The 25,533-nt window shown below is 42.5% G+C and overlaps 1 protein-coding gene across 7 annotated transcripts in view; it reads right to left on the bottom strand.

Moving 5' to 3' along the window:
- Positions 1-25,533, bottom strand: part of KIZ (kizuna centrosomal protein) — a 52,165-nt gene that overhangs the window by 4,190 nt on the left and 22,442 nt on the right. For 6 of the 7 annotated variants that reach the window (XM_075035275.1, XM_075035276.1, XM_075035280.1 and 3 more), the window contains 6 exons: positions 23,008-23,142; positions 21,681-21,845; positions 20,217-20,367; positions 16,472-16,631; positions 15,393-15,473; positions 5,912-6,011 (listed from right to left, as the gene is read on the bottom strand). In XM_075035275.1, the coding sequence (XP_074891376.1) occupies positions 5,912-6,011; positions 15,393-15,473; positions 16,472-16,631; positions 20,217-20,367; positions 21,681-21,845; positions 23,008-23,142 (792 nt within the window). The remainder of the gene's footprint in view (positions 1-5,911; positions 6,012-15,392; positions 15,474-16,471; positions 16,632-20,216; positions 20,368-21,680; positions 21,846-23,007; positions 23,143-25,533) is intronic. The other variant, XM_075035279.1, reaches the window with a different exon arrangement.

The following is a 25,533-nucleotide window of genomic DNA, read 5'->3' as shown; positions in this document are numbered from 1 at the left end:
GCGGTCTCATAGAGAAGTTGCAGCGGATAAGGACCACCATGGCTGTAGGAAGGTCTGGAAACCTTCCTCCTTCTGGCCTGGCTTCCCATGAAAAAGGTGGTCAATGCTGACAGGAGATGGAGAGAGACAGATGTTTGTATTCTACCGAAACCCATCTATTTGCTAGGGTTCATCCTCCCGGAGCTTATCCTACCGCACATAGAATGGGATTCACTCCCAGAACAGCACAGAGCTGTAGCGCTGCACCCCAGGAGCTGGGCGTTAGTGTGACACAGCAGTCCATAAAGAGAAAGACAGGGAACAGGGCGTCAGCAAAGGCTTGGCACAAAAGCTGTTGGCACACAGAGAAACGCCTGGGGAGATAGGGAAGAATGGAGCTAGGACTTCAGAAGGGCCAGATTGGAAATCGCAGCTTCACCAAACCAAGCCTGGAAAATGCTGCAAGATAGCTTTGTAACAGGGAATAAAATTATTGAATTATGTCTGAAGTGTTGGTCAAGGCTGATAAGATGCAAGAAGATCTCTACATTGCAAAATATTTGTATTTGCAAATCGGCAAATTCAATCATGAAAGTTATCATCTGGTATACTGAGCACACAATAATGACACAGACCTCCGCGAAGAAATTTTAGGAGTATAAATGAAGTAAGGCCAGTTTCACTGCCTCAACTAATCCCCCGTCGTGACTCTTCAATATCCATTTACACATTTGCTTCTTCCCTAAAATAATTCCAAACTGAACCCAGGCTCTAACAATGAAAAAACCCCAAACTAGTTTAACTTCAAAGGGCCTTTTAATCTCTCCTTTACTGTGATGAAACAGGCTTTTTGTATTGAAGATGCTGCAACAATAAGAAATGAAAAAGCTCCAAGAAAATATTTTTCCCTCTCTAAAAAAATTAATATTAAGAGGAAAATACCAGACCAACAAGAGCCAAGTTAATAGAGGTGGTACACAGAAAAACAGCAGAAAATGTTTACTTTACTCTGAGTATCTTTTTACTATAGCACCTGTTGAACCTCTCTGTTTTAGTGTCAAGTAAAAAAAGACACCCAAACGCCAATGGGGGTAGACACCCAATTGCAAAAAAAAGAAAAAAAACCCACCCCAAACCCAAACACCACAAAGAAAACTACCAAACAAGGGGAAAGAAAAAAAAAACCCCAAACCAACAAAAACCACCCAAGCACCAGGAGAAAAAAAACACCACCCAAATGCCAAGTTTTATCAGAAAAACAAACAAACACAAAGTGTAGCAGTGTCAGGAACACTGATACTCAAGCTAATCTTGTCAGAGGCTCGAAGCCTGCGCGCCTCCATCCTGCACAAGCGCTGCTGAGGCAGCACGCCACGGAAAACAAATCGAGCACTTCTTTTTCACAGGGTGGTGCTTATTAACCCTCAGCGAGAGAAGCGATGAAGCTTCTCCCCAGCAATACGCGAGGATGCGGAGTCGTAGAACCATCTTTAAAAAGCATTTTTCAAAACCATCTAGAAGCCTCTTGGTAGTAAGCAGGCCAGGCTGCTTAGTGGCAGTGCCTCAGATGTGACAGTCTCAGCTGGGTATCCCCCGTAATCACACGCTTTCCTGCCAGTTCCTGCAGAACCCCGAGGGCTCTATCATTTTCTGCTGATCGTTTACTAGAAACTGGGCATCACAAGTATTCCCCACCCTGGAAAGTCAGTATAAACTAAAAAAATCCATTCATCATGCCAGAATTGGAGTAATACTATTGAATTTAAGTAATTACACAGCAAGCAGGGTGACCTTTTTTTTAGGATACAAAGACCTACATCGAGCTACATGTAAGACCATTCTCTGTTTAGATATACCACGCTGAAGAAAAAACCCTACCATTCTTGCCTAGAGAAACTGCTAACAAAGACTGCATTACAGGGCTGTGATGAAGCTGTGTCGGAAAAGCGTAGGGCATCGCCGCAAAAATAAACTATTTCCTCTGTACTACAAAGGCAACGTATTTTGATAGATGATGTTGCCTCTCCCCACAAACCATTCCCCACAAATATCCATAGAGCATCCCCACTACAACATTACGATTTCTGCAACAGCTGGATGCTACGATTTAGGAAGCTAAGCTCACAGAAATATCCGTAACATCAGAAAAACGTGCTTGAATTTACAGTCAGCTTCTTACAGAAGTGATGTGACAACTGAAAGTACAGCAGGAGGATACAACAGCCGGATATGGGCTGGTTTCTAGGTGCATCTCTCCCGAGCCTGGAAATGCGTTATGCCACTTTCCCTGGATTTCCCGGTAAAGGCATCTCCCGAGCGCTCCCAGCCCCAAACCTCTGGAGACTCTCCCCAGAGCCCCAGCCAAGGCGGGCTGTTCCCCCCGCAGCCAGTCAAGGGATGTCGGGGCCGGTTTTGCAGGGGGGGACGCGGGGGATACGCAGAGCCGGAGTGCCCCCCGATGGCCAGCCTCGGTGTTAAACATCGCCCCCGAGGATAATTAAGAGGATGAATTATAATCTGCCAACTTTTATTTGCATGTCATTACATCTGTGTTTGGTAAAGGCGGCTTTCGACTAAAAAGCTGCCTTCAGAGACCAGACCGGATTACTTCCAGAAGACAGATTAATCAAAGTTTAAAATACTTTACACCATGTTTATGTCCTGACAAATTAAAATTGTTCGTTGGTTCTCAGTCGATAATGCATCTCTAATCTCCAGATTATTTCGAAACGAGACAGCGCAAACAAGTCAAAGAAAAATAAACTGCTTGCATAAAAAATTCGGAATTACCCAGAAAGCTAGTGACCTCCACTGGCTGCATCCATCGCTACAGGACCACGAAATGCCACACACATCGCCTGCTGCCCGCTCTCGCTGAGAGATTCAGTCCTGACTTCTGATACCTTTTCCCCCAAGTAATTGTACAATTTAACGTGCTCTTTTCTGCTGCAAAACGCTAACTCCTCAAACGAAAGCTGCATCTCCGTGCACGTAAATATTCCCTCAGTAAAGTAAATGAAGGCAGGAGAAGGTAGTTTTATAGCTAAGCAAAGAGCAGGATGATATTTGCGGGAGAAGAGGAAGCTCTGGCATGCACCTCCGAACAAAAGGGAACAAGTGGTCTTTACTCGGAGAGCAGCTTCCTATTAAGACTCACTCCTTCGTACATTATGCCTTTCATCCCCACTCAACCACAAAATGATTTTGCTGTAGGAAATACAATGGCAGAAAAAGATTTACATTGAAAGAATCTTTAATAATAAACTGTTGCAGATCTGCCTACTTCCCCATGATTTATAATACAATAAACATCGGATTCTATTAAGTCTCATGCACTGAAGACACGCACTGAAAAACCGAATATGAAAGCCCTCAATTCTTCCCGTCTCCAGTACCATAATAGTGAAATGAGCATGTATAAATGTGCTAAGAGTATCTCTTTGCATCTTTTATAGCTTGTGTGTATTAATCTGTAAAGCTTATTAAGAAAGTCATTGCTATGCAAAGCAGCACCCAATCTCTTTCTCTTGCTTTTCAACAGAGCGCAGTGTTTAGCCAATAGGACCGGTCCCCTGCCCCTCATTCGGCATTCATAACATGCAACATTTGCACAATGTATCTCTCAAAGGCTGCTGAATAGAAAGCCTTAATACTCATGTAAACAACTGCAAACCAATTACTTAATGAATCAGGCCCACACATAATGAGGTGCCAGACAAAGAGCTATAAATGCATTTTTGCGCCCGAGCCTCTGCTTTAAAGTAAAATCCCTCAGCTGTAGTTTGGGCTTAACTGGCACATCATAATTATTGTCTGGAGGACATCAGAGGAAGCCATTTTTTTTATTTAGGTCCAGCAGGGTCTTTTGCGAGGTCACTCATCAGCTCAGTGACAAAACGGAGCAAAGAAGAATTTATAAAAAGTACCACAGCAGTGCTACACAGTTATGTTTATTCTCAAGTAGTGGGTTTCGAGACCACTTGTAAAAGCAATAAAGCCCGAGAAGTGACTGCAGTAAGTGGAGCGCTTAAATGTGAGCGGCAAAGAAATTGCACTGCGTCCTGGCCGCAAACAAGCGGCTGGCCGCCCTTTCCATTTCTCCGTCTTTCTTACTACTTTTGCCGCTCTCCGTCTCTGCAGAGCGGATGCCAAGTGTCCAAAAGCAAGGGTTGTTAACAAACTTCATGTTTAGAAGGCTGCGTTACTTTTGACTCATTTTGAAAAACTAACTTTAAGCCGCTGTGAGAGATTTCTTTTTTTTAGAGCAGCAGCATCATGTATCAGCACATGAAGCGCACTTGCTTCTCAGCGCTGAAAGGCATGAAATTATAGGGCAGAGAAAATTATTTTAAAATCTATCGCAAACAAGAATTTGAAAAAAAACAGCAAAAAAAAGTGCGCTGTATGAACAGCATCTGAGAAATGCAGAAGTTGCCAAATGCATTATTAGCAAGCAGTGCAACATCCAAGGGGGAAAAACCTTGGAGACTTTTTTTTTAAATTAAAAAAAATAGTTCATTTTAAATTATACATATTTTATTCAGGTGCTTGGCAGTGATGCTGTAAGCGAGTTCTCCAGGGCCTGATCCTTTTCTTCCTGCTTCCTGGGCTTCAGTAAATGATTAAAATTTAACATTTAAAAATTCATCTATAGGAGCACCCTTACATTTCACAGCATTAGATAGTACGATTTGGAACATCATTCTCAAAGTTTCAGAAAATTTAAAAAGAGAAAAAAAGAAAAAAGAAAAAAGAGTTTGAGCATAAGACTATAAAATTAATCCTAAAGAAAAGCATGAATGCCATTCATCAATACTGTATTACAGCTTGTATTTACTGTACTTGAAGAATTACAGAAATACTGTGATTTTACCACAAAATGCAGAACAACACTTGCAAAATTGGAACTGACCTCATCAATAACAGCATAAAAAAGCTACAGAAAGATAGCGATGCCGTATAAGCAGAAGGAGTTAAACATTTATCAAAATGCTTTAAAGTCCCTTCCTGAGTGCTATTGATGGCAGTTTTCAGACCAGGAGCCGCGTAGCAGCAGCACCCACTTGCTGGGCTGTTCTAATAAGAGCAGATAAGGATCTAAAGCCCAGCCAATATTTCATGAGATGGCTGTGTTATATCCTATTTTCTGCTGCTTCTTGACCACTAATTTGATTGCTGCTGTTTGATTACCGTTACACGCCAATGAAGAATACAAGGAACATCCAACAGAACTGCTCAGGGACCCAAAGGGAACTGCTGTAGTTAAAAAACCCCCACACAAAAATCCCCCCAAAAACCCACAAACCAACTTTTTTTTCTTAAAAAAAAAAAACCCAAAAACAAACAAACAAACAAAAAACCAAAAAACAAACCACAAACCAAAAAAACCCCCCCAAAGCCCCCCTGCACCCTTTAGGTACATGTGAGGCCATTAATTAAACCTAATCAGTTGGAAAGCAAGAAAGGCAAGTTATAAATACCCCAGTAAATATAAAAAAAAACCCCAAACACTGAGCCCATGAAAAGCATTATCCAGTTACAGCTAGTTTACATCTCAGATACATGGAGAAGAAACCCACCACTTTATTTCTTGAAGACTTTATGTTTTATGTCTGCCCCTCTCCTGACAACTCCTATTGTCTGGCCCCTGAGTAGCCCTACTGAGAGCAGCTGTACACGCTAATTTGTGGTTCACTGAGATGTCAATTGAGTCTTAAAATGAGAAAACAACAGCTGCAAAACAATACTTGGCTGTGGCACAAATATTTTCTAAGGTGTACCAAAGTTTAAGATGTTTTATTAGATAAACATAAATACAAACCTTAACCCTAGATCAAGTAAAAAATAAATTAATTGGAGCTTCAGTGATTTTCTGTCAGCACTTCTCATTCTACAGAAGCATTTCAAATGTTACAAGATTTAATAACTTTACCTTGAGAAGGGAGGACTTCTTTCATTTGGTGAAGAACTAGTTTCTGAATGCATTTCTTGGCCTGCTTTTGCTTTGGAACTATTATCGCCACTATCCTGACCTGTTAAGTGAAAACATGAAATGTAAATTTTCAAATAATGATGGCTGGACCTTATGACAGCATGCAGTGCCTAGCAGCAACACACTCTTATTTTCAAATAGATGCACATAATGGCCACACTCTCAGTTTGATGACAAAGTCCAGAGAAGAGCACACAGTTATGGTATCTGCCTCAGGATTGCTTGCTCATGATTAAGTGGAAATCAGTTAAACACACAAAAAACAAGAGTCCCTCACTATCAGTTTTCTGATGATGATTTCTTGTGAATAGTGAAATTTCTATATGCTTTACCTCATTTTAGAAAAAAGAGCAAACACTGAGATTCTTTTAAGAGCTGTATTGCATCATGGTAACTTCACGCAAAACTTAAAAGGATTTCTGAGGTCTTTCTACTCTTCTTTTTTTTTTTTTTTAAATTCCTGAGTTCTCATTTCTTTAGTTAATCAGGAAGCAAAGTTATTTTTATTCCCCTTCCCCTTAAATGTAGATTATTTTTTGTATAGGATACTTACAGTTCTCTTAATATTATTTGATACATCAGTATTTTCAACCATTCTCTTGAAATAGAGCTGCGTTTGGGAGACACAAATCTTGGGATTTTTATGACTTAAACAGCTAAACACACAGCTATTTCAAAACCTTTTATCCACACTGTCCTTTCTTTCCTTTCACCCCCCCCCCCCGCTCTGTGTATCTCATTTCCATTCTGTAGAGATTGATTTAAAAAAAAAAAAGGTAAATGAATTCATTCACTGGAATTGTACATTTGTTCATCTTTGTACTCGTTCCCAAAGAACATGATGCTCAAGTACAAATCCCACTTTAAAAGGCTACTTTGCATATATATATGAAAAAAAAAATATATATAAAAGTACTGAAATTATAAACAAGCCCTGATTGTTTCCAACTTCATTCCAACCCAGGATAATTTAGTATTTCTGTACATCTTGGACACTCTACTTTCTAACTGGCTGTGCACATCACCAGTCTGCTCCAGCAGCTCACACCACTCTGCGCTTGGATTTCCGTGGCACAAATCTTGCTCAGTCTCAGCAACAAAGAGGTGTGAGATGCCAGACCGGCACAGGGGATGGCAGAGCTCGGGCACAGGTGCTACACTGGCAGCAGCATGCTGCTTGCGAACAAAGTCTGACCACTTCCCAGAGAATGCATGGAGAAAAAAGAAATCAAGAATGGGAGGGGAAAAAAAGAGAAAAGGAGAAAAAAAAAGAAAAGGAAAAAAGGGGACACCTCCCTTTCCCATGATGTACATGCACAGAGGAGCAGAGACCTGCGGAGATCACAGAGGACGTCCTGGATACAAGACTGATGGCAGCTCAGACCCACAGACTGAGCAGTGTGGGCATGCACTGAGAAACCCCTGGCCACAAAGGAACGAATAGTCATGCTTGTTTGTACATTACTTTGGGAAAGTAAAAAAGCTAATTTAATCTAATCAAGTCAGAACTCCCAGAAACTGCTTTTCACTCCAGCAATAAAGCACTTAATATGGGGGTGTTTTTCAGGGCACCTCATGCACAGATTCAAACTACAACACACAACACGTCCGAGGTTACGTGCTCACTTCTTGCCTGGGGACAGAGCAGGCTTTGCTTCAGGAGAGCACCCTTCTGCCTCAAGAAAGCCTTGCACAAGCAAGCTGTGCCCAGCTAACAGAACACAACAGGCCATAGACTCTGCCAACATTCAAAATCCAGTTACATGTGCTCTCAGACATGGCTCCGGCAGGTGGCTCGCTCCTTGTGTGAAGGAGAACGTGAACCAAATGGGCTCCACACAAATCATCAGTTCTAACCACCCTTCCCATTTCAGCTCTGCACATGCAGAGGGACATATGCACCTCATTACAGTCTGTTAATGAACTGCATGCTTTTCCTCTTTCCCAACTGTAACAGGTAGAGAGTTTCCAGAGCGGATGGCAGCTTCAGAGGGTGTTAGCACACCAGTTAAGTGGCTGCATGCAGTGCGTGCTTCTCAAAGCCTTCCATGTTTAAGGCTAAGCCTGGGAACCTGACCCTGAGCAGGGACCCGATACGTAGCTTTCTGTCAATGGGGTCCCCTGCAGCAGGAACGTATCTGCAAACTCAGGGAAGTGCTTCTACCTGTGCACGAGTAACTTTCTCTGTTGCTGTTGAATGCTCTTCCCATCCCTCAAGGCAGTGACATGGAGCCCATCTTTGATCCAGGCATACCCACCACACCTTACCAGTTGGCACTTAAAAGTCCAGGTCTTTGCCAGCTTCACCAAAACTCAAACTGGGCCCTGTTGTCGTGCAACTCCCCTTACAGCTTTTGCACACACACCAGCCTCAAAAGATCATTCTCCCAAGCTTTCTGCACCTGCACTGGTTCCCCTTCCTTCACAACATCAAACAGTAACACAAACTACTTGTTCTTCGCCTTTAAGACACTTCAGAGCCCAGCTTTGCCTTATCTGTCAATGGTAATACAATGCTGGGCTGTCAGTCCCCACTTCTGCCTTAGTTACACCAGACTGCCTTGCCAATTAGTCCAGTCTCTGCCCTTGAGCATCTTTGTGCTGACTTACACCCTACACACCCTACAGAAATGGGAGATCCTTCTAGGAACTCCTAAACCCACCAGCTCACCTCCCTGGAAAGCCTGCTGCGGCGATTCATCTGGGCTGCGACACCCACGAAGTCTCTGACAATGCGTAATCAGTGTGCGGTGACTGCTGCTTTGTGTGCTGAGCAATCACCTGCTCTTACCTCTTCCTACCCCACTCATCCGCTTAATCTCCATGCCTTCCACAACGTGTCCGCATTGTGAGGTGGCAGAAAGGAAGAGTCTCGGTTATGGACGTGCAGCGCTAACAAAACCAGCCCAACCTGGGCGCACAGCAACACTTGCTTCACCATTGTGAGAAAGCACAAGCGATTGGTACAACGTACAGGGCAGAGAAGATACAAGAAATACGCTGCTAGGAGAGAAAACCCTTAAGCACTTCACTCCTGATAGAACTGCATCATGCCATAAAACCCTTATGCAGATCAGTGTATTTCCTTCATAAAACCGATCGTCATGCTTAAGGTTAAGTGCAACTTAGTTCAAAAAGACACTTTAATTTTGGGTTGTGTGCGTGTTTTTGTTGTTTGTTTTGCCAGAAACATCTAACTTGCCATGCTATAACAGCCAAGAACACCCTTCCTGTCGCAGGCTGGGGACAGCGAGAGGCATGCTACGCTGAAACACAAATACACATTTATCCCTGAGCACACAGCAGAACACGACAGCGCTGGCAAGAAAGATGCACCGAGTGGAGAAGAGGCAAAAAAAGAAAAAAGAAAAGAAAAAAAAGCTATGTTGAGAGGGCATCGGCAGCATGCAGACTGAAACCCTTGGATAAAAGAATTGCCAGTGCCATAGAAGTCATTCAGCAGGGAGCAGTGGCAATGGGAAGCAGAAGCAGAGCCGAGAGGGTGGTTGCAGGCTGTGACAGCGCTGCTGGAGAGCAGCGGCTCCCGACGGCCATCTCATAATGCCTCCTGGGCCATACACAGGCTTGGTAAAAAGCACCTCTCCCTTCCCATCCCGATTTGGTAAATTCAGACAGATGCTATCTGCTTCTGCTTGATGTTCTCTGCCTAAGCGGTCTGCAGAAGGAGCAGCCTCGCCACACCACCAGCTCTCATGTTTCAGAGACACCCCAGAAGCAACGCAGGCACGCAGGGGTGAAGCTGTCTGGATGGGGTGCTTTGAGCATTTAGTCAGTCTGAGGGACCAGCCTGTACGGCACAGACACAACTGAACAAGCTTGATAAAACTCAGTCTTTAAACACAAACTGGGATGTTAATAATGGAAAGATCTTAATCCAATCATTTGAGCAATACTGCAGCAGAATGGGAGCTGGTGTGTCCCAGACAGACAACACAGCTCTCCTGCACCTTTTTCCCTATGCATTGTTCCTGCCACTCAGAACTAGCAAAGGATCTGCAATACCACTATTAATTAAAAACACTCCACACTTTTCAACTTTGAATTAATTGTGCAGTCAGCAGGGGTCAAAGTAGCTTTCATGTCAGCTTTTACAATTTTGTTCTGAACAAAATGGGTGTAGTTTTCTTCAATAGCCAACAATTCCAGGAAAGAACCACTGTTGTTGCATAATGAACTACTATTATTTTGTTCTGCCAAACCATTAAACTGATTTTAACCCAGAACACACTGTACCAGCCCAGAACTGAAAAGAAGGTATTTTCTCTATGTGTTCCTCCCTCTATGGCCTAGGCTGCAGCATCTATCAATTTATAGCCAAACATCTCAGCAGCTAAAAAAGTGATGTCATGTAATTTTCTGCAAATGAAGAGATAAGAAAGCTCTTGGCCTCACACTTCCAACATTTATATCTTGCTAATTTTATTACCTGTCCCACAGAGGAAGAAGCCCACACTTTTTAAACATCAGAACCAGCATTAAAGCCCTTCACTGCAGCTAGAGTCCCAGCATAGAAAAGTCATCTGCAGACACCGAATTGTCTTTCTACAAACAATCTCCAAGTGCTTGACTCTGCCTGTCTGGAAATGGAAAAGCTAAATCACAAGGTTGACGGTTTTTAAAATGCACACTGGGAAAACAGAAATACCACTGTGTTCATGTGTAGCCCGTACGGTTTGTGAGCAAAACTGAAGTCTTCGACCTAAGCAACAAGGCACGTAAGCAAGCCGTAGAAGCAGAATAGTAGGTGCTGCTCTACCGGGAGCAGAACAAGAGCACTTTGTATGCCACTCAAAAGCTATAAAGAGCTTTCATACATTATTTCCAATAACAATCAATAATCCCGTACACAAACGGAGGTAGTTGGAGGCCAAAAGACCCCAGTGCTTTCGCAGACTCAACCCAGACACGTGTCCACATCTTCCTCCCATATGCAAGTGAGAACCTACACCAAAAGGAACTTAGCTTTTTCTGTGTGCTTTTATCACCAATAAAATAGTTAGCAGCTTGGGCATTTCAGTTGTCACTAGACTTCAAAGTCAATAATGCCTTGAAAGGAATATTATCAGGATCAGCTGAGCCTGCAAGCTGTGTAGCTTTACAGTTACCTTGGCAATAGTTACTGCATCCACATTCAGAAGTCCTGGTAGGTCTGGGCTGCCATACTGCTAGGTCCTGTACCAAAATAGAAAACTAACAATAGCTCCTGCCCAGAACAACTTTAAATCTAAACAAGCTCCTCCACCACAATAACACTAATTACTGCGCTTGCTGACAATCTACAAAGAGCTACGCAGGATTAAAGGTGGGCTGTCAGCCACCATGCCACTGCCAGCACACCAATGGCCGCTGTGCACGCCTCTGCCTTGGGACCAGAAGTGTGAGTCCTGGCTGTATGCGGGCCCTTATACACATTGATTGCCCTTGCAATAAAGCAAAAAATTTGCATACAGAGGGAAGATAAAGGCTACCTGCAAATCTGATAAAAGGATGTCCCCTTTGGAGAGCAGACAGAAAAAAAATCTCCAAATTAAAACCTGAGCAGAACAATGCAGTAGGCAGTATCCAGAAGTAGGTCAAATACCAACAAATATCTCCCCTCTTCCTTTAAATGAAAAAGAGGATAAATCCTCTTATCATAATAATATACCAACATACAATGCTATCCTTTCAAGAGCAGACACTTGGATGACCAGTGAACTCGGGAAATATCAGTGGAGCAAGCCATCCAGTGAGAATACTCCTAGAAGCTGCTGCCTCTGTTTAAAGATCGAAGAAGAATTTTCACCCAGAATTCATAACTATAAAAAGACTCTGAGGTCTTTCAGGAACTTAAGTTGAGCAGCATAAAATATCACCTACTGGAGTACGTAATCCAAACTAATTTAAGCAAAACGTACAATCTTACGCTGTCCCAAGGTAGTTCTGTCAGACCATAACAGCAGCAGCAATTAATCACGTACAAATGAACTTTTTTCATAACAGCAGTTGTGAATGGGTTGATATCAAATGAAGCAAAAAGTTGGGTAGACTTATTAACGCCTTTATTAGTGCACTCCAAGTGGAAGCTCGGGAACCTTTTAACTTGAAGCTCAAAGGAGGACCTGTGAGGAAGGATGCGTGGGTGTGGGAAAAGTGTTGGCAGGATTATTGGCTCATTAAAGGTGACCTAAAAAGGAAAGGAGAATTTCATTTGTGCCCTTTCATGTTCTCTTATCATATATAAAGAAGTGCTGATTTTTTTTTTCTTAAGAGGGTTTTCCCTCCTTATTTCTACATTAGAGATTTTATACCTGGAGAGTAGCTGGAAGGTGACATTCAAGATGTTGTGAAAGTGAAGCCTGATGAATGGAGAAGTAACGCCTTTTTTATTCAAATGCTTTATAGCTTTAATGTCTATTTAAATCAAAGACATAAATGAAGGGTAGAGAGAATCTAGTTTTGGTAAAGATTTAACAAACCTGCCCCTTCAATAAAATCAGCAGTTTCCTGCTCATAAATGAGACTCTTGAACAGTCATCCAGCAAAACAAGAAATAATGGGTTTTATCCTTTCTTTTTAATCTGGCATTATTCGCATACCTCAGGAACAGCAAAAAAAGCTGAACAGTTTATTTTACATATCTTCCCACGACAAAAAAAACAAAGCATCCATGAAGAAAATGAGAATGAATCCACATATCCTTCTCTATCCTCATATAACCTGGTAAAAAATGAGATTGCTATTAATAGCTAACTCCTCTCTGGGTGAGACCATACACAAAATACAATCCTTTTAAAGTCAATTATCACAACACAGCCTTCCACAAGCTTAGGAAAGAAACCATCTTTATGCTACGAGCTACATTGCCCCCATGCCCCCAGGTGACTATGGGTTTGCAAAGCTCATGTGGCCTGCCAGGGATGGGAACAGCTCAGCAGATGTTTCAGTCCAAGTCTCTCTTTAGAAGAGCTCTGGGTGAAGTCTCACAAGCAGTTTCAGGCTGTCCCTAAGTGACATCCAACACCATGCCAGCTCTGACTCTAAAGCCCTTTCCCCAAAGCCACACAGCTATCTCCTTCCTGCCCTACAGGCATTAAAAAAATACAAATATTTCTGGAATATTTAAAGAATATTAAAACAAATATTTTGGTTCTTTTTTTCTGTTACAGAAGAAAAATAAACCCAAACTATAGAAGTATTCGTAAAGTGCCATCACAGAAGACTGCTTGGAAGCATGTCCACCCAGCTCTCACAATGAAGTCCACCAAAACTCGGAAGCCTTGGGGCTTTTAGTGTTTCAAACCAACACTTAAAGCCCTTAAAGAATTCAGCAAGTACTGAAAAAAAACAAAATTTGTATCCCTTAAGCTTAGAAAAAGTTGTACAGCAAAATGATCGCGTACAGAACGGACATTAAATATCAGACCATCTAAAAACACAGAGCCAAACCCTCAAACAAGTCATTTGAACCCAAGAGACAATGCACAGAAATGCTGTCTCTGTTTTAGGCACAGAACAATTTCAGAGCTCCAGGGCCGCAATCTACAGCAAATAATGATGAGCAAAAATGAAAAAAAGCGACAGGCTGGAAGGGCGAGGAGCCAGAAGAGAACAAGAAGCCCAGAGAAGATCATGGGCTGAAGATGAATCGCATCTGAAAGGAGCAACTTTGCTTTCAAGTGAGATATGAAAAGCCTCACTCCTAGAGACAATGCAACCGCTGGATACTGGAAACACGCTGCAACAAAACAGTAAATAAAGCAGACTCAGAAAGAATAGATTTTAAACTGAAGTTACCAGTTTCAGTGTTTAGGTTACAGAGAGTTTCTCAGCAGTTTTACAAATAGAAAGGATTAGTATTTGCATGCCCATTCAGTGAGAAAGCTACGGGAGAAGTAGGAAAGGGGGATGTCCATCGTGGCTTAGCTTTTGACTAACTGACATCTAACACAGCAACCAGCCGCACACACCATCAGGGTCCCCAGCAGGAAAAACTGCAATAGAGAATTCCCTGACAAATTTGTATGCAAAATCATAGCTAAAACTAGTACTGGTAAGTCATAAAATTCAGGGTGGGGAGAAGCAAACCAAAACCATTGACAGCTATGGAGATCCAAACTCAAGAGCTGGTATGCTCTTTAAAAAAAAAAAAAGTATCAGTGATGGCATTAGTTGGAGGGAGTCACTGTTCCTGACATTGTTCTTGCTAGCACTCTCTGCAGTTTAGGGAACTTAAACCCCAACCCTCAAATTTGAATCCTCTTAAGTTAAACAAAATCGAACCAATCCCAAGATTTGAAAAATTTTAGATTAACTTTCAAATGAGAAGTGTGTTTTGTTTGATTAAAAAGATTTAAGTGGCTTTTAATTCCTCTGAAAATTAATGCAATTCATGTTTTAAAATACACTGCCATGTGTGACTGAAGGACAGTTTAAGAAGCAGGAAAATGGAAAGCATTCTACTCTCTAGAAAAAAAATAAAATCTAAGTTTTATTGGGCTAACATAGGAATATTATTGCTGCAGTATAATTCAGGAGTACAAGAAGCACATTTTTATATTTCAGCTGCAAATTAGGCTCAAAAAGCAGCAGAGGAAAACCTCTATAGAGAAATGAATTGCCCTCCGAAAGACAGGCTATTTTGAAGCCGTAAAAGTGCAGAAAAGCAACAGCAAGTGTTGCATAAGCAGATGCCCTCACACCTTTCTGTCGGAGTACACACCTGCATAAATAAATATTTAGCCAAACATCAAAATTTATAAGGAAGCAGCCCACGACTTCACAAAATCAGGCAAAAGCAAATTGAGACTCATTGCAAAGAGCCCTGCCCTGAATACTAATGTGTTATTGATACCCCAGGACCAAAAAGCAGCAACATCTCAGGATCCTAAGCAAGCCTCATACATCTGCTGCAGGAGGATCTGAACACGTCTTGATAAAACCTTATTGCTAAAAATTTTGCGTTATCAGTCAGCTTTTGTAACAGAGACGAAGGCAAGGCTTCCTGGCTAGCAGGATTTTTCCCTGCGCTTATTCTAATGATACACATTCAATTACTTGAGAAAAGAAAAGAATCAAATCAGAAACATCTGTAGTTTGCCATATAATTACTGGATCTTCCCCATGGAGACTGACCTTTGTAACACTGATACTGGGACCTGAAAGGCTAAATGACAGGATATTCACATGGTTTAAATGTATAACATGATTACAAGGAATTAAATAGGTGCTGTTATTTTCCATCTTGGTTTATGTTAACATGAGCGTGGACTTTATGATCTTACGTTTAATCTTTGCGCTCAGTATGTAGTAGCTGAATTTACTCACTATTAGTGGACCTAAACCACTAAAATGCCATGTTTTGATTATATAATAAAGTTGAATACTGGATTTGAGGTTAATATGCAGCCATTACTTTTACCTGTAATAGGAATCTTTTCAACCGTGCTTTCTTCCTTGCTCTCATCTTCACACCAGCTTGTGACTTCTGGATGTGAACACACTATAATGAAACACATTTCAAAGTCGCAGTGATCAGACTGGTTTGTTTGCTTTTAAGCCCTACTCCCTTTAATTTCTCACTTTTGTTATCTCTTGTTTATTGATCTAAACTATCCATTACCGTTCTTAAAAGAGGCGCCTACTGTGAACTTTCCTTGCATGCGAGGCTACCCTGCCTCTCTGTAGCTTCCAGAGAAAAGGACAAGCTAACCAAATGTCTTAAATAATTTAAGACCCAATGGGATTTAGGAAACAAACAACCCACAGTAACTCTGCGATCTCGTCCAGCAGCCCGACAGCAGCAGCGTATATCATACCGACCACGGAAAATTAGTTTAAATCAAAGTCTCCGTCTCCTCAGTGGATAAAAGTCGCGTGAATTTAGGAGGCCTAAAGCAGTTTGTTTACATTTGTTGTGTAAAGAGCATTGCAACCTAATTGCCTGTCTCTTCCGGACTTTGATGTAAGGGATGCTCTGAGAGCAGACCGAGCAAGTTGCCGTTGCCGGTTATTACACCAGACTAATATATTACTTCCTTATCTAAAGAAATTAACTGGGTTTTCACAAACGTATTCACCTTCTAAGCTCTCAAATGGCACCACACACCTTTCTCAGCATGAGCCCTTTTATTTTTGAAAATTTATTCTGCCGTCTGGCTTTATAATCAAAGGCAAAAAATATATGCTACAATTTCTAAATGGCAGATATTTTTTAAACACATGCACACCTATAGATCCATTTTTAATAACTGCCACAAGGCTTGCTTTTCTGCTCCTGCAGAAAAAATTAGCCACAATAGGCATCACTCATTTTAAGAAGTAACAAGAATGACAAACGATACTGAGAGATTTAGGAAAATCTTCCAAAGTTCATGACAAATATACATTAATTTGCCAGTCACTATAATACAGTCCCCTGCAGATCTGGATAGAAAATACATACATACAGAGAAGGACACTAACTTCAAGCGCACAGCCGGACCTTGTAACACTTGTTACCTTGTCCTCCTGTGCCAGCGAGCCGGGGAGCGTGTTTCGCCTGCTTTATTTCCCTGCCGTCGTTTGGGATCGATGGCAAGCTGTAAGATGATTCATTACTCTGAATAGATGACCTATCCCCACACTCTTCTGGAAGGGCCTCTCTCAACACCGGTAGAGCCTGCAGCAGTAAAAAAATAAAAATAGCCGCAGCCCTATTATCCTTCGTCTGGAGCATTTTCCAACATACATTTAGGCTAATCTATACTTCACGGTGTAATCTGTTTCCAGGGTGTTTTTGTTAGATGTTAAATTACCTCCGAGTTAAATCGGCGCTAGCTCAGGAATTGCATTCTGCCTTGAAGTAACACAAACTTTGAATTATTCTTTTAATCACTAGGTTTTCTGGACATTCTCAGTATTCCCTGCCTCACGCATTCAGGGTAAGCAAAACAGGAGGGTGTATCAAATATGCTGCAACAGCAACAGACTGAGAAGAAATCTCTCCATTTCAGGCACACAGCAGTAAGGCAAGTTAACCCACAGTGTTGGCAAAAGCCTGCAGCTTAAAACACCACCAAGATTGATGAACCCAAAGGCAGAGAACCTGATCCACAGCTTGCCCAAGCTAGCCTCAGCCAGGCACGGTTCTGATTTTAATCTGTACTACTGCTGCACGTTCATGAAGTTTGTTCTCTCCTGCCTGTGTGTGCAGCCCTCTGCAGCAGCACTATTCAGACCTCCATAGTTAAACATATTTTTGATGCAAAAAATTAAGCTGGAAGCCAGTACCTTTACAGGGAGCTGAACATACCATAAATATGGCTGAGTTAAAAGCAGGCTGAAAATAAAGCAAGTGCTTCTTAGGTTATCATCCACCTGTGTTAAAAGTGCTGCATGTGGCTTTTTATAAAGCTCTTTCTGAGAGCAGGAGAAATCATCCTTCCTGGCACTTATTATTTCACACAGAGCAGCAAAGGCTTTTTGGGCATCCTTCCTATCTCTTCTTGACTTGTAGGGTGTTCCTCTTGGTTTTATTTTGTAACACAAAACATGGACTTGAGTCTTTAAAATCTACTAGATTTTCTGCTCTAATTATCTAATTATTTAATAAAACAATTGTTTAATAAAACAATAAGCCTTCAGCAATGAGGGCCAACATCTCAAAGAGAACTCCAGGTTTTGTAACTTGTAGGTATTGACCTGAGAGTATGGAACGGCTTCAAGCCCAAGCATTTTGGACTCATGAGAAAATTTTGTTCTCCTGTATCTGCCCCCTCCTCATTAATCCGTATTTACTCAGGAGCCCAGAACAGCAACTTTTCAGTCTTAAGCAAATGGCTCACCAAATTTTTTTCTGTTTATTAAACTTACATATTGGAAGTCTCCATACAAAACCAATGCAAGAGAGCTGCTACTTCATTGAAAAAATGCAGATTTCAAGTCTTGTTTTCTTAATGTAAAGAATGCCTTAAATTACAGGCAGGATCCGGAAATCTTTACTATTGAAATAAATTAATTCCCATGTAGCAGTTTATCTCAGTGTGGATTTCTCACACCAGAAGTACTTCATTTACCTTTCTGCAGTATCATTTAACATCCAAATAAGCACAAACCATCACCACCAAATATAAGCAATCAATGTAAACTCTAAAACCATAATTAATCCAGGCAGAAGGAAGGGTCCCACCAGGAGAACCAAAGCTCGGCGTTCAGAGTCACGGGGACTAAGGCAACTTCAGGGTGGCCAACATCTCCATCAGGGAGTGAAGGCATCTAACACGCTGCATGAGCCACATGGGTCTTATTCTTACAGGAGTGTAACTTGTTTGAAAAAGGCACTCAAGACCCCAGCCTTCACAGCCAAGAGACTATCCCACTGCCCAGAAAAGGTATTCCTACCACGCTAGCTCCTTACGGCTGTCCCATGTCCACAGGAACAATACCCAGTTTTCTTAACAGGGGTAACGGGAAAGATCCGTGAGAGAAGAGAAAAATTGATAGTAAGACGTAAGAGAATAGAAGACAGATGTAATTTAACGATAAGAGATGAGGAGAAGACAGGTGGGTGGACATACAGACTCTGTGGACCACTGGAATGGGTGAGATGATGAAAGCACTGAGGGAGAAGGTGGACCTGCTGCTGGTCATTGCCAAACTTCCATGGACCACAAGTGCTGATGGGGATGGAGCTGGAGCTGGCAGACTTGACAGGTCTCTTTGTGTGGTCAAGAGCTCAAAGCTCCCTCCTGCACCTCCACCCTGCTGCCTGGCTGTACACTACCATCATCCAGTAGGGTTCTTGACAGATCTTTAAGCCCTCAGAGAAAGAAGTCGTCAACGTGGGCAAAAAATTCAAACTTTGGAGGCATAAATATTTAAGATCCTTAGGTGCAGATTGCTTATGAGTTCGCTACTACATTATATACATCTTTATCATAAAGCAGCTGTTCCCTGTACATGCATGTTGTGTAATTTATATTGATCCTGTTCTGTGCAACCTGCTTGGAAATAAGGTGTTTCAAAGTAGGGGATGCATCTTGGCATTACATTTAATTGGCTAGATCCACTTAATAGGCAATATAAATGCTAAATGCATACGCGTGGGCCACAGTAATACGTAGCAATAAATAGATTATTACTGCCTATATTCACCCACAAAGCTTGTGTTATTGAGCTTTGACTTTGTAAAAGTTTTTACATGGAATTATAAATTTATGTACGGTATTTGTTTATCTCTCACCAATGCATTCCTTGTTCATCTCTTCTACTTGACTGAAAATTTTAAGGACAGAATACAAATTACTTATCCAAATATAGAAAAAGAAGTTATCCTGGCTATAAGCGAAAGTGTACAACTGACTAAAATATTGCATCTTCATTATTTGTTTCAAATGCTATTAAAACTAGAATATAGCAAAGCAGTTCAAACTGCTTTTTAATTTCTCATTAAAAATTAGAGGAAAAATATTTTTTGCAAATATTTTTTGGAGCAGGGCACTGGGCCAACTTGTTACTGGCAGGCTGCCTGGCAGACCTCCCGCTTCCCACCCCAGGGGCAGTGCAGAAGCAGCTGGGACATCACCCTAATGCCAGAGTCCCAGTGCTCCTGGTACAGCTGCAGCCCTAGTGCTGGAGGCCACAGGGATCAAAGCCCTGCCCTCCCTGCGCAGCTGGCTGCTCTGGGTTTGCAGCAAAAGAGGTCGGGGCACTTGCAGGTCTACCAAACACCAACTTTTTTTTTTTTTGAAAGAGTTAGTTCATAACCTTTTACATTAATGTTTAAAAAAATGAGCACACTACTGTTTGTAAAATGCACTGCATATTCAGTGTACTAAACATAACTCTTTTTAAAAAAAAATTAAAATACATAATTCATGATAAAAAGCTACTAAGCCACAGAGAAAGACAGATGATATAAGCCTTGTGATAAATTTGCACCACAGCAAATGGTGAGCTTGTTTAAATAAATAACTGGTTTGAAGGGTGGAAAACAGACACCCTCCTGGAGACCTTAAAGAGATTGTTTTCTTCAAGGGATGAAGTGCTGTATGTGTTTGCACTGAGACAACTGAAGAACCTGTATTCTCTCCTTACCCACCTCCTAACCGTCTCCAAGGCTGATTAATGAATGCAGACTGCTTGTTGTTCCCTTTAAAGCCCACACACCAGATTGCGTTAGCAGCACAGGGCCCGTCTCACCTTAACAGTGCAAATTAGTCTCTAGGTGTCATTGATTTAGATATTATTAGATGCAAGTGCCAACCTGGCTGTCCTGCACCTTCTTGCTGGAAACCAGCAATCTTTCAAACATCTCTGCCACTTCTTCCGTGAGCTGAACCCGGTGCTTTTTCAAGAACAAGGCATGGTTGCTCAAGCAAGTCCGCAGCACGTCCACGTCCCACTGCTGGTCTGGGCTGAGAAACAAACCCAAGCACCATTAGTAGGACACCCTGCATACATGAGACTCACACAGGTGTGATGCTACTCATTTATCTGGACAAGTGGGTTAACATACAGTGGGAAAAGCATCACACATTTTGTCCTTAATTCCCACTTTTTCTTTTAAAAATGTTCAAGTGGAAAATGCAAGAAGTCACTTGTGACTTCTGCAAATGTGGGGAGGACAGGCAGGGGTGATCACTGTCTTGTCTGTCCCCAGGTCCGTCCTGAGACTTGGAATCAGGAGACATTAAACCTTTTCTGCAGCGCCTAGTCTCAGCCTTGGGCAGACCTCACTTACTCCATCAGGCACTCTGCTGGGCACCCACTTCCCCAGGCTTGTCTTTCCCCCCCCCCAGAATTCTTTTTATTATTTTTGAGCAAAAGTGCCTTTTCTTTTAATGCAGAAAATATAAATACTGCAATCTTGTTTGCCAAAGATGTTTGTTTTTCCAGTTGCTCCAATGAAGTTCCACAGAGGAGTGAATTCCAATTAACTCTACAAGTGTTTGTCCCTAAGAAACCATTCAGGAAATACAACAACATATTAGTGCTTGCAGGCATATCAGCCTCGAAAGGAGAACCAGGTATAGTTAAATAGACCATTCTTCAGTGCTCACAAGTGCCCCGATCCTGCTAACACTTGAGCATTGCTGAGCCTGTAACAGGGAAGAAGGTCTAGACAGAAGCTAAGTAAGAAAGAATGGAAATTGTTTTCATTACTGCACTAAAGAGACCTTAAAAAAAAAATCAATTCTCACTTGTCCTTGTGGCATACGCACAGGAAAGAAAAAAACCCATTTTGAATAACTGTGGTTTATTGTTTTTAAAGGCTATATGCATCTTCTGCTTCACAGAAAAATAATTTGCTTCTCAAAATTACATTCCCCATCCTTAAGTGCCTGAGACTTGCGTTGACGATCACAGAAATTACTGGCTAAGAAGTCTCTGAAGTTAATGTTTCCTTCCCTGCCGGAGCAGCCTGGGGTGGGAGATGCTATGGACTGGGCAAGATGGTGGGACCTGGCCCAAGAGCTGCCCCATGGTGTAAGATTCACCGTCAGTGAATGAAAAAGAAAATAAATTAATTTGCTTAATGTTCTCATCTCAAGTCGCGTGCCTGCTGCAAAGATGCGTTAAGATCAGCACTTGGATATCTTTATTTTCCAGTGCAATCAGAGGTCTGGCTCCAGGTCTGCTTTCTCTGCACCAGAGAGGCAGAGCAGACTTGGGGAGGAAAGAAAAGAATGTTAATCACACCCACACGCAAGTTTTGTGTCTGCAATACCTGGTTTGCTTTTCATCCACCGCTCTACCTTCAGCGTCGAGTGTCTTCTCAGGTAGGAGGCATCCATTCAGCATGCTCTGTAATAAAGCCTGAAGCTGATGAAGGACAACTGCTTCGCATGCTTCAAGGTCGTCTTCTTTCAGACTGCTGGCCCAATTACAAAAGCTACAAAATAAAGCAGGTATCACATGCAATGTTTATTTAAAGCCCAGAGAACCAGCATTGGTTTGAAGGCAGAATCTGTAACACTTCTCCTGGCTAATGGGATAACCAGTGGGACAGCCCAGACGGACAAACATCTGTGATGCTCTCTGCAAAAGATGTGGAACAGGACAGGAAGCTCAAACCTAGTGCTTAGAAAACGCCAGGTTTCATCTCACACCTTTGCTTTTTGACAGGGAGGGAGGACCCTGCACATGTCCACTCGGTGAAACTGCTTCTTGGCCAGGCAGCCTCAGCCATGCCATGGCCAAAGCAGTCATGTCGCAGGAACCCATCTCTAGCGGTAGGCTGCAGGGGCCAGGTTGGTTTGGCAACCCTTCCCCTTAATTCCCTAGAAATCCTCTAACCATCAAGTGCTTGGAAGAATCCTAGTCTATGGAGGCTGACAAGTAATTTTAAGTAAAATTCCAAAGCCTCTCCCAGTTCTTGTAATTAAGAGCCTGTGCTGTGGAGGGACAGTGAGGGCTCTGTGAACCCGGTTTTGTTAACACATGGGTTTTGGCGATTCTCTTTGCTGTTTTACCTCGAAGAAGAAATTATTTTTCTGGTTATTGTTGTCTATCTCAATAAATCATATCAGCATTACTAGCTAAGGGGATGCTGTCACTCTTGGAAATAAGTATTTACTTCACCTAAGGGATGTGCAGAACAAGGCTGCAAAAAGTGCTACATTTAGGAAAGAGTATTTGTTGGGAGTAATTTGCTTATGTGATTCTGAGTGCCATATTTCAGCTCTCCGATGACACTAAAACAGCAGAAGAGGAGGGAGGCCTCTTGGCAACTGGCAACGTTTGTTTGCAGGAGCCCGCTTGTTCTTTGCACTGGCCATTTGTCACCGCAAGAGCGAGGACCCCGGCTCAAATCTCAACAGGCTCCTCCAAAGCTGCTTGGTAACAGCCTCTCGCCATTGCTCACCTGAATTCAATTAGAAGCATGTGAGCAATCAACAACAAAATTATTACAAGCATTACACTGGATGTACAGCAGCAAGCAAACAAGAATACAGGGGATGGGGTTAGGGCATAGGCAGCACTGCCTGCCTCCCTGGTTCCTGCCTGCAAGAGCAGTGGAGAGCGGAAGCAGCTCGCAGAGAAACAGCACTAACCTGTGCAGCTCCGCTGTCCCCATCGTCCCCATGCACTTGCCCTGGTACAGCGCCCGGTGCTGGGGGCTCGTCCGCACCACCACATCTTCTATCAACTGCAGTGCACGGGAGAGTCCCGCCAGCATCCCGCAGTGCCTGCGGACAGACAGCAAACAGGGCTTGAAAAGACCCGAGCTGTGATGGGTATTTTCAATGCATTCCCATCACACCAGCTGGAAAAATAAACACCCTCATTTTAGCTTTTCAAAGTAAACAACAGCAAAAATCATGTTGCTTGAGCTCTGTAGGAAGACAAAAAAGCACATGAGCAAACAAACCATCCAAAAATCAGCCAGGGCCTGAGACACTGCATTGAAATTACCCCTGCACTGAGCAGTTTAATTCCTTCACCTCCACAATTGAAATAAATCTGGTGACCACCTACAGGTATGGGGACATAACTGGGACCTCAGAGGGGTTTTGATGAAGCTGCACCTCTATAATGATGCAAATTAGGACTTAAACATTGAAACAATACAGCAGGCTAATCCTTGAACAGAGGTGTAAATGGCTATTCAGGTCCAGGCCGGCTGCCTGCTTTGTTGGGGACTTTCCAGGCCAGGTCTCCACCAGCAATGCCCCAGCTGGTCCTGCGCCCGCAGAACCCCACAGGCAAAATACAGATTTTAAAAAAATTTTTTTTTTCCCATATGTAGAAGCTGACATATTTATACAGTTAACCTTAGCTTATGCTCCCTCAAGTGAAAAGCTCTGTGCACAAAAACTTGCATCATTTTTACAATCATGTTAAGCTGTACCAAAAGTTGTGTTTTCCATTGGACTGTTGGGCAACAGTGAACAATTAAGTGGGAGCTGCTGTGCATTTAGTCGAGTTTCCTAGACATTTAATAAGCAAAACAATACCAGGGAGATCACATATGCAGTTAAACAGTGCTTTTTCTTTTGCCCCAGTCTTACAAACCCTGTATTTTAGCGGCCGGCTCGTTTCCCATTGTTTTCCTCCCGCTGGGTGGTCCTTCCAGGGTGCCACTCGAGAGGGATACAATAATAAAAAGGGAAGGGGAAGGAAGGGACACCAACATAAAGAAAAACAAAATGTATGACAATCTGCAGCAGGCTACGGATCAGAGGTCAGCAAACAAGAGGTCCTTCTCTTTTACAGGTTGCTTCCTGGAAACAGTCTGATTAAGCTGACAGCTTGAATTATGTGTTACATTTTGTAATGCACAATCCATCTGTGCTAAGTCCTCTTCAATGCAGCTGAAGCAGCACAGGCATAAGCTCTGCCTTTTTCCACCCCCTCAGCACAGCCCTTAAAATAGTCATCATCTTTCTCTGCGCTAATTCTCAGAGATCCTCTCCCCCCCACCCCACTGCCACTCCCCGGGTTTAAGTCCTTAAAGAAAGGGCCGGGTGCTGTAAGGAATGGTAAGAGGATACAGAGCCTTTCACCTCCGGTTCAGCAGCTCAGACTGGCAACAAGCAGCCGAGGACCAGAGCTATCGGGTGGCTTCACCTGGCAGGAGGGGAGATTGGGTGCTTCTAAGGTGCTGCTCAAACAAGCCAGGCAAGCCCCCACTGACCAGTGGGCTCCTGGGCTGCAAGACGGAAAATACACAGCCCAGGCTGTCATGTGGGTCTGAGCTGGCAAGATGAGCCTGAAAACACGTATTTACAGCCTCTGATCAATGCACCCACCCAGCAGTGCTCAGAAACACAGAAGTTATTTGCCAAAAATCATAATTTTTAATAACTGAGGTAGCAAAATTCCAGCACCCTACTGTGAACTGCAAGGAAGGTGCAAGGCTTACGCTAAATAACCTTTCGTAGCAACATCACCTTTATTTAACAACTCAATGTTATCATGATAACCATTCTTCTAGCTGGAGAAGGCAGTTTGAAACTAGGCTGAACTCACCCAAAGGTAAAATACAACCTGCAAAACACTTACTGCGGGGGGGAAAAACCCAAAACTTTTAAAAAAGGGAATGACATCCCTGCAGTAAGGTGGGAAAGGCATTTTCTCCAAAAACGTAAACTTGCGACTTCCTGACAGGCAACAATGATTTTGTTTTGCCTCTCGAATAAGCTGTGGTCTCTGCACAGGAGAGCTCCTTTCAACTCCATCTCCTGTACTAATTTCAAATAATACACCAAAAACGTATGAATGGCCCAAGGACAACAGGGAAGGGAATGGTACTTCGTTCGGATGCCACAGCAGCGACACTGCTGCATTGGGAAAGTCCAAGCTATGGATATCTCAATTTAAAATCATAAATATGCACAGTTTTGCATAATTTCAGCATATTTCTTCAGCCGGCATAGGAATTTCATTGGAGAAAAACACACGGACTGAAGGGACATCACAAGACCTGTGATATTATGCATTTTGTGAATCTGTGGCATGATATATTCAGAACAAAAAAAGTTGCATTCTCATAGTTTGTGTAATTTCTATAATTTAAATTCATGCACTAATTAACTTGGAAATTTTTTCCCAAGATTTTCAGCTCATTAATTATTTTG

Source organism: Buteo buteo, chromosome 9, assembly GCF_964188355.1.
Source record: "Buteo buteo chromosome 9, bButBut1.hap1.1, whole genome shotgun sequence".
Taxonomy (NCBI): Eukaryota; Metazoa; Chordata; class Aves; order Accipitriformes; family Accipitridae; genus Buteo; species Buteo buteo.
Note: the sequence above shows the minus strand (reverse complement) of the source record. Positions and strands in the feature narration are given on the sequence as shown.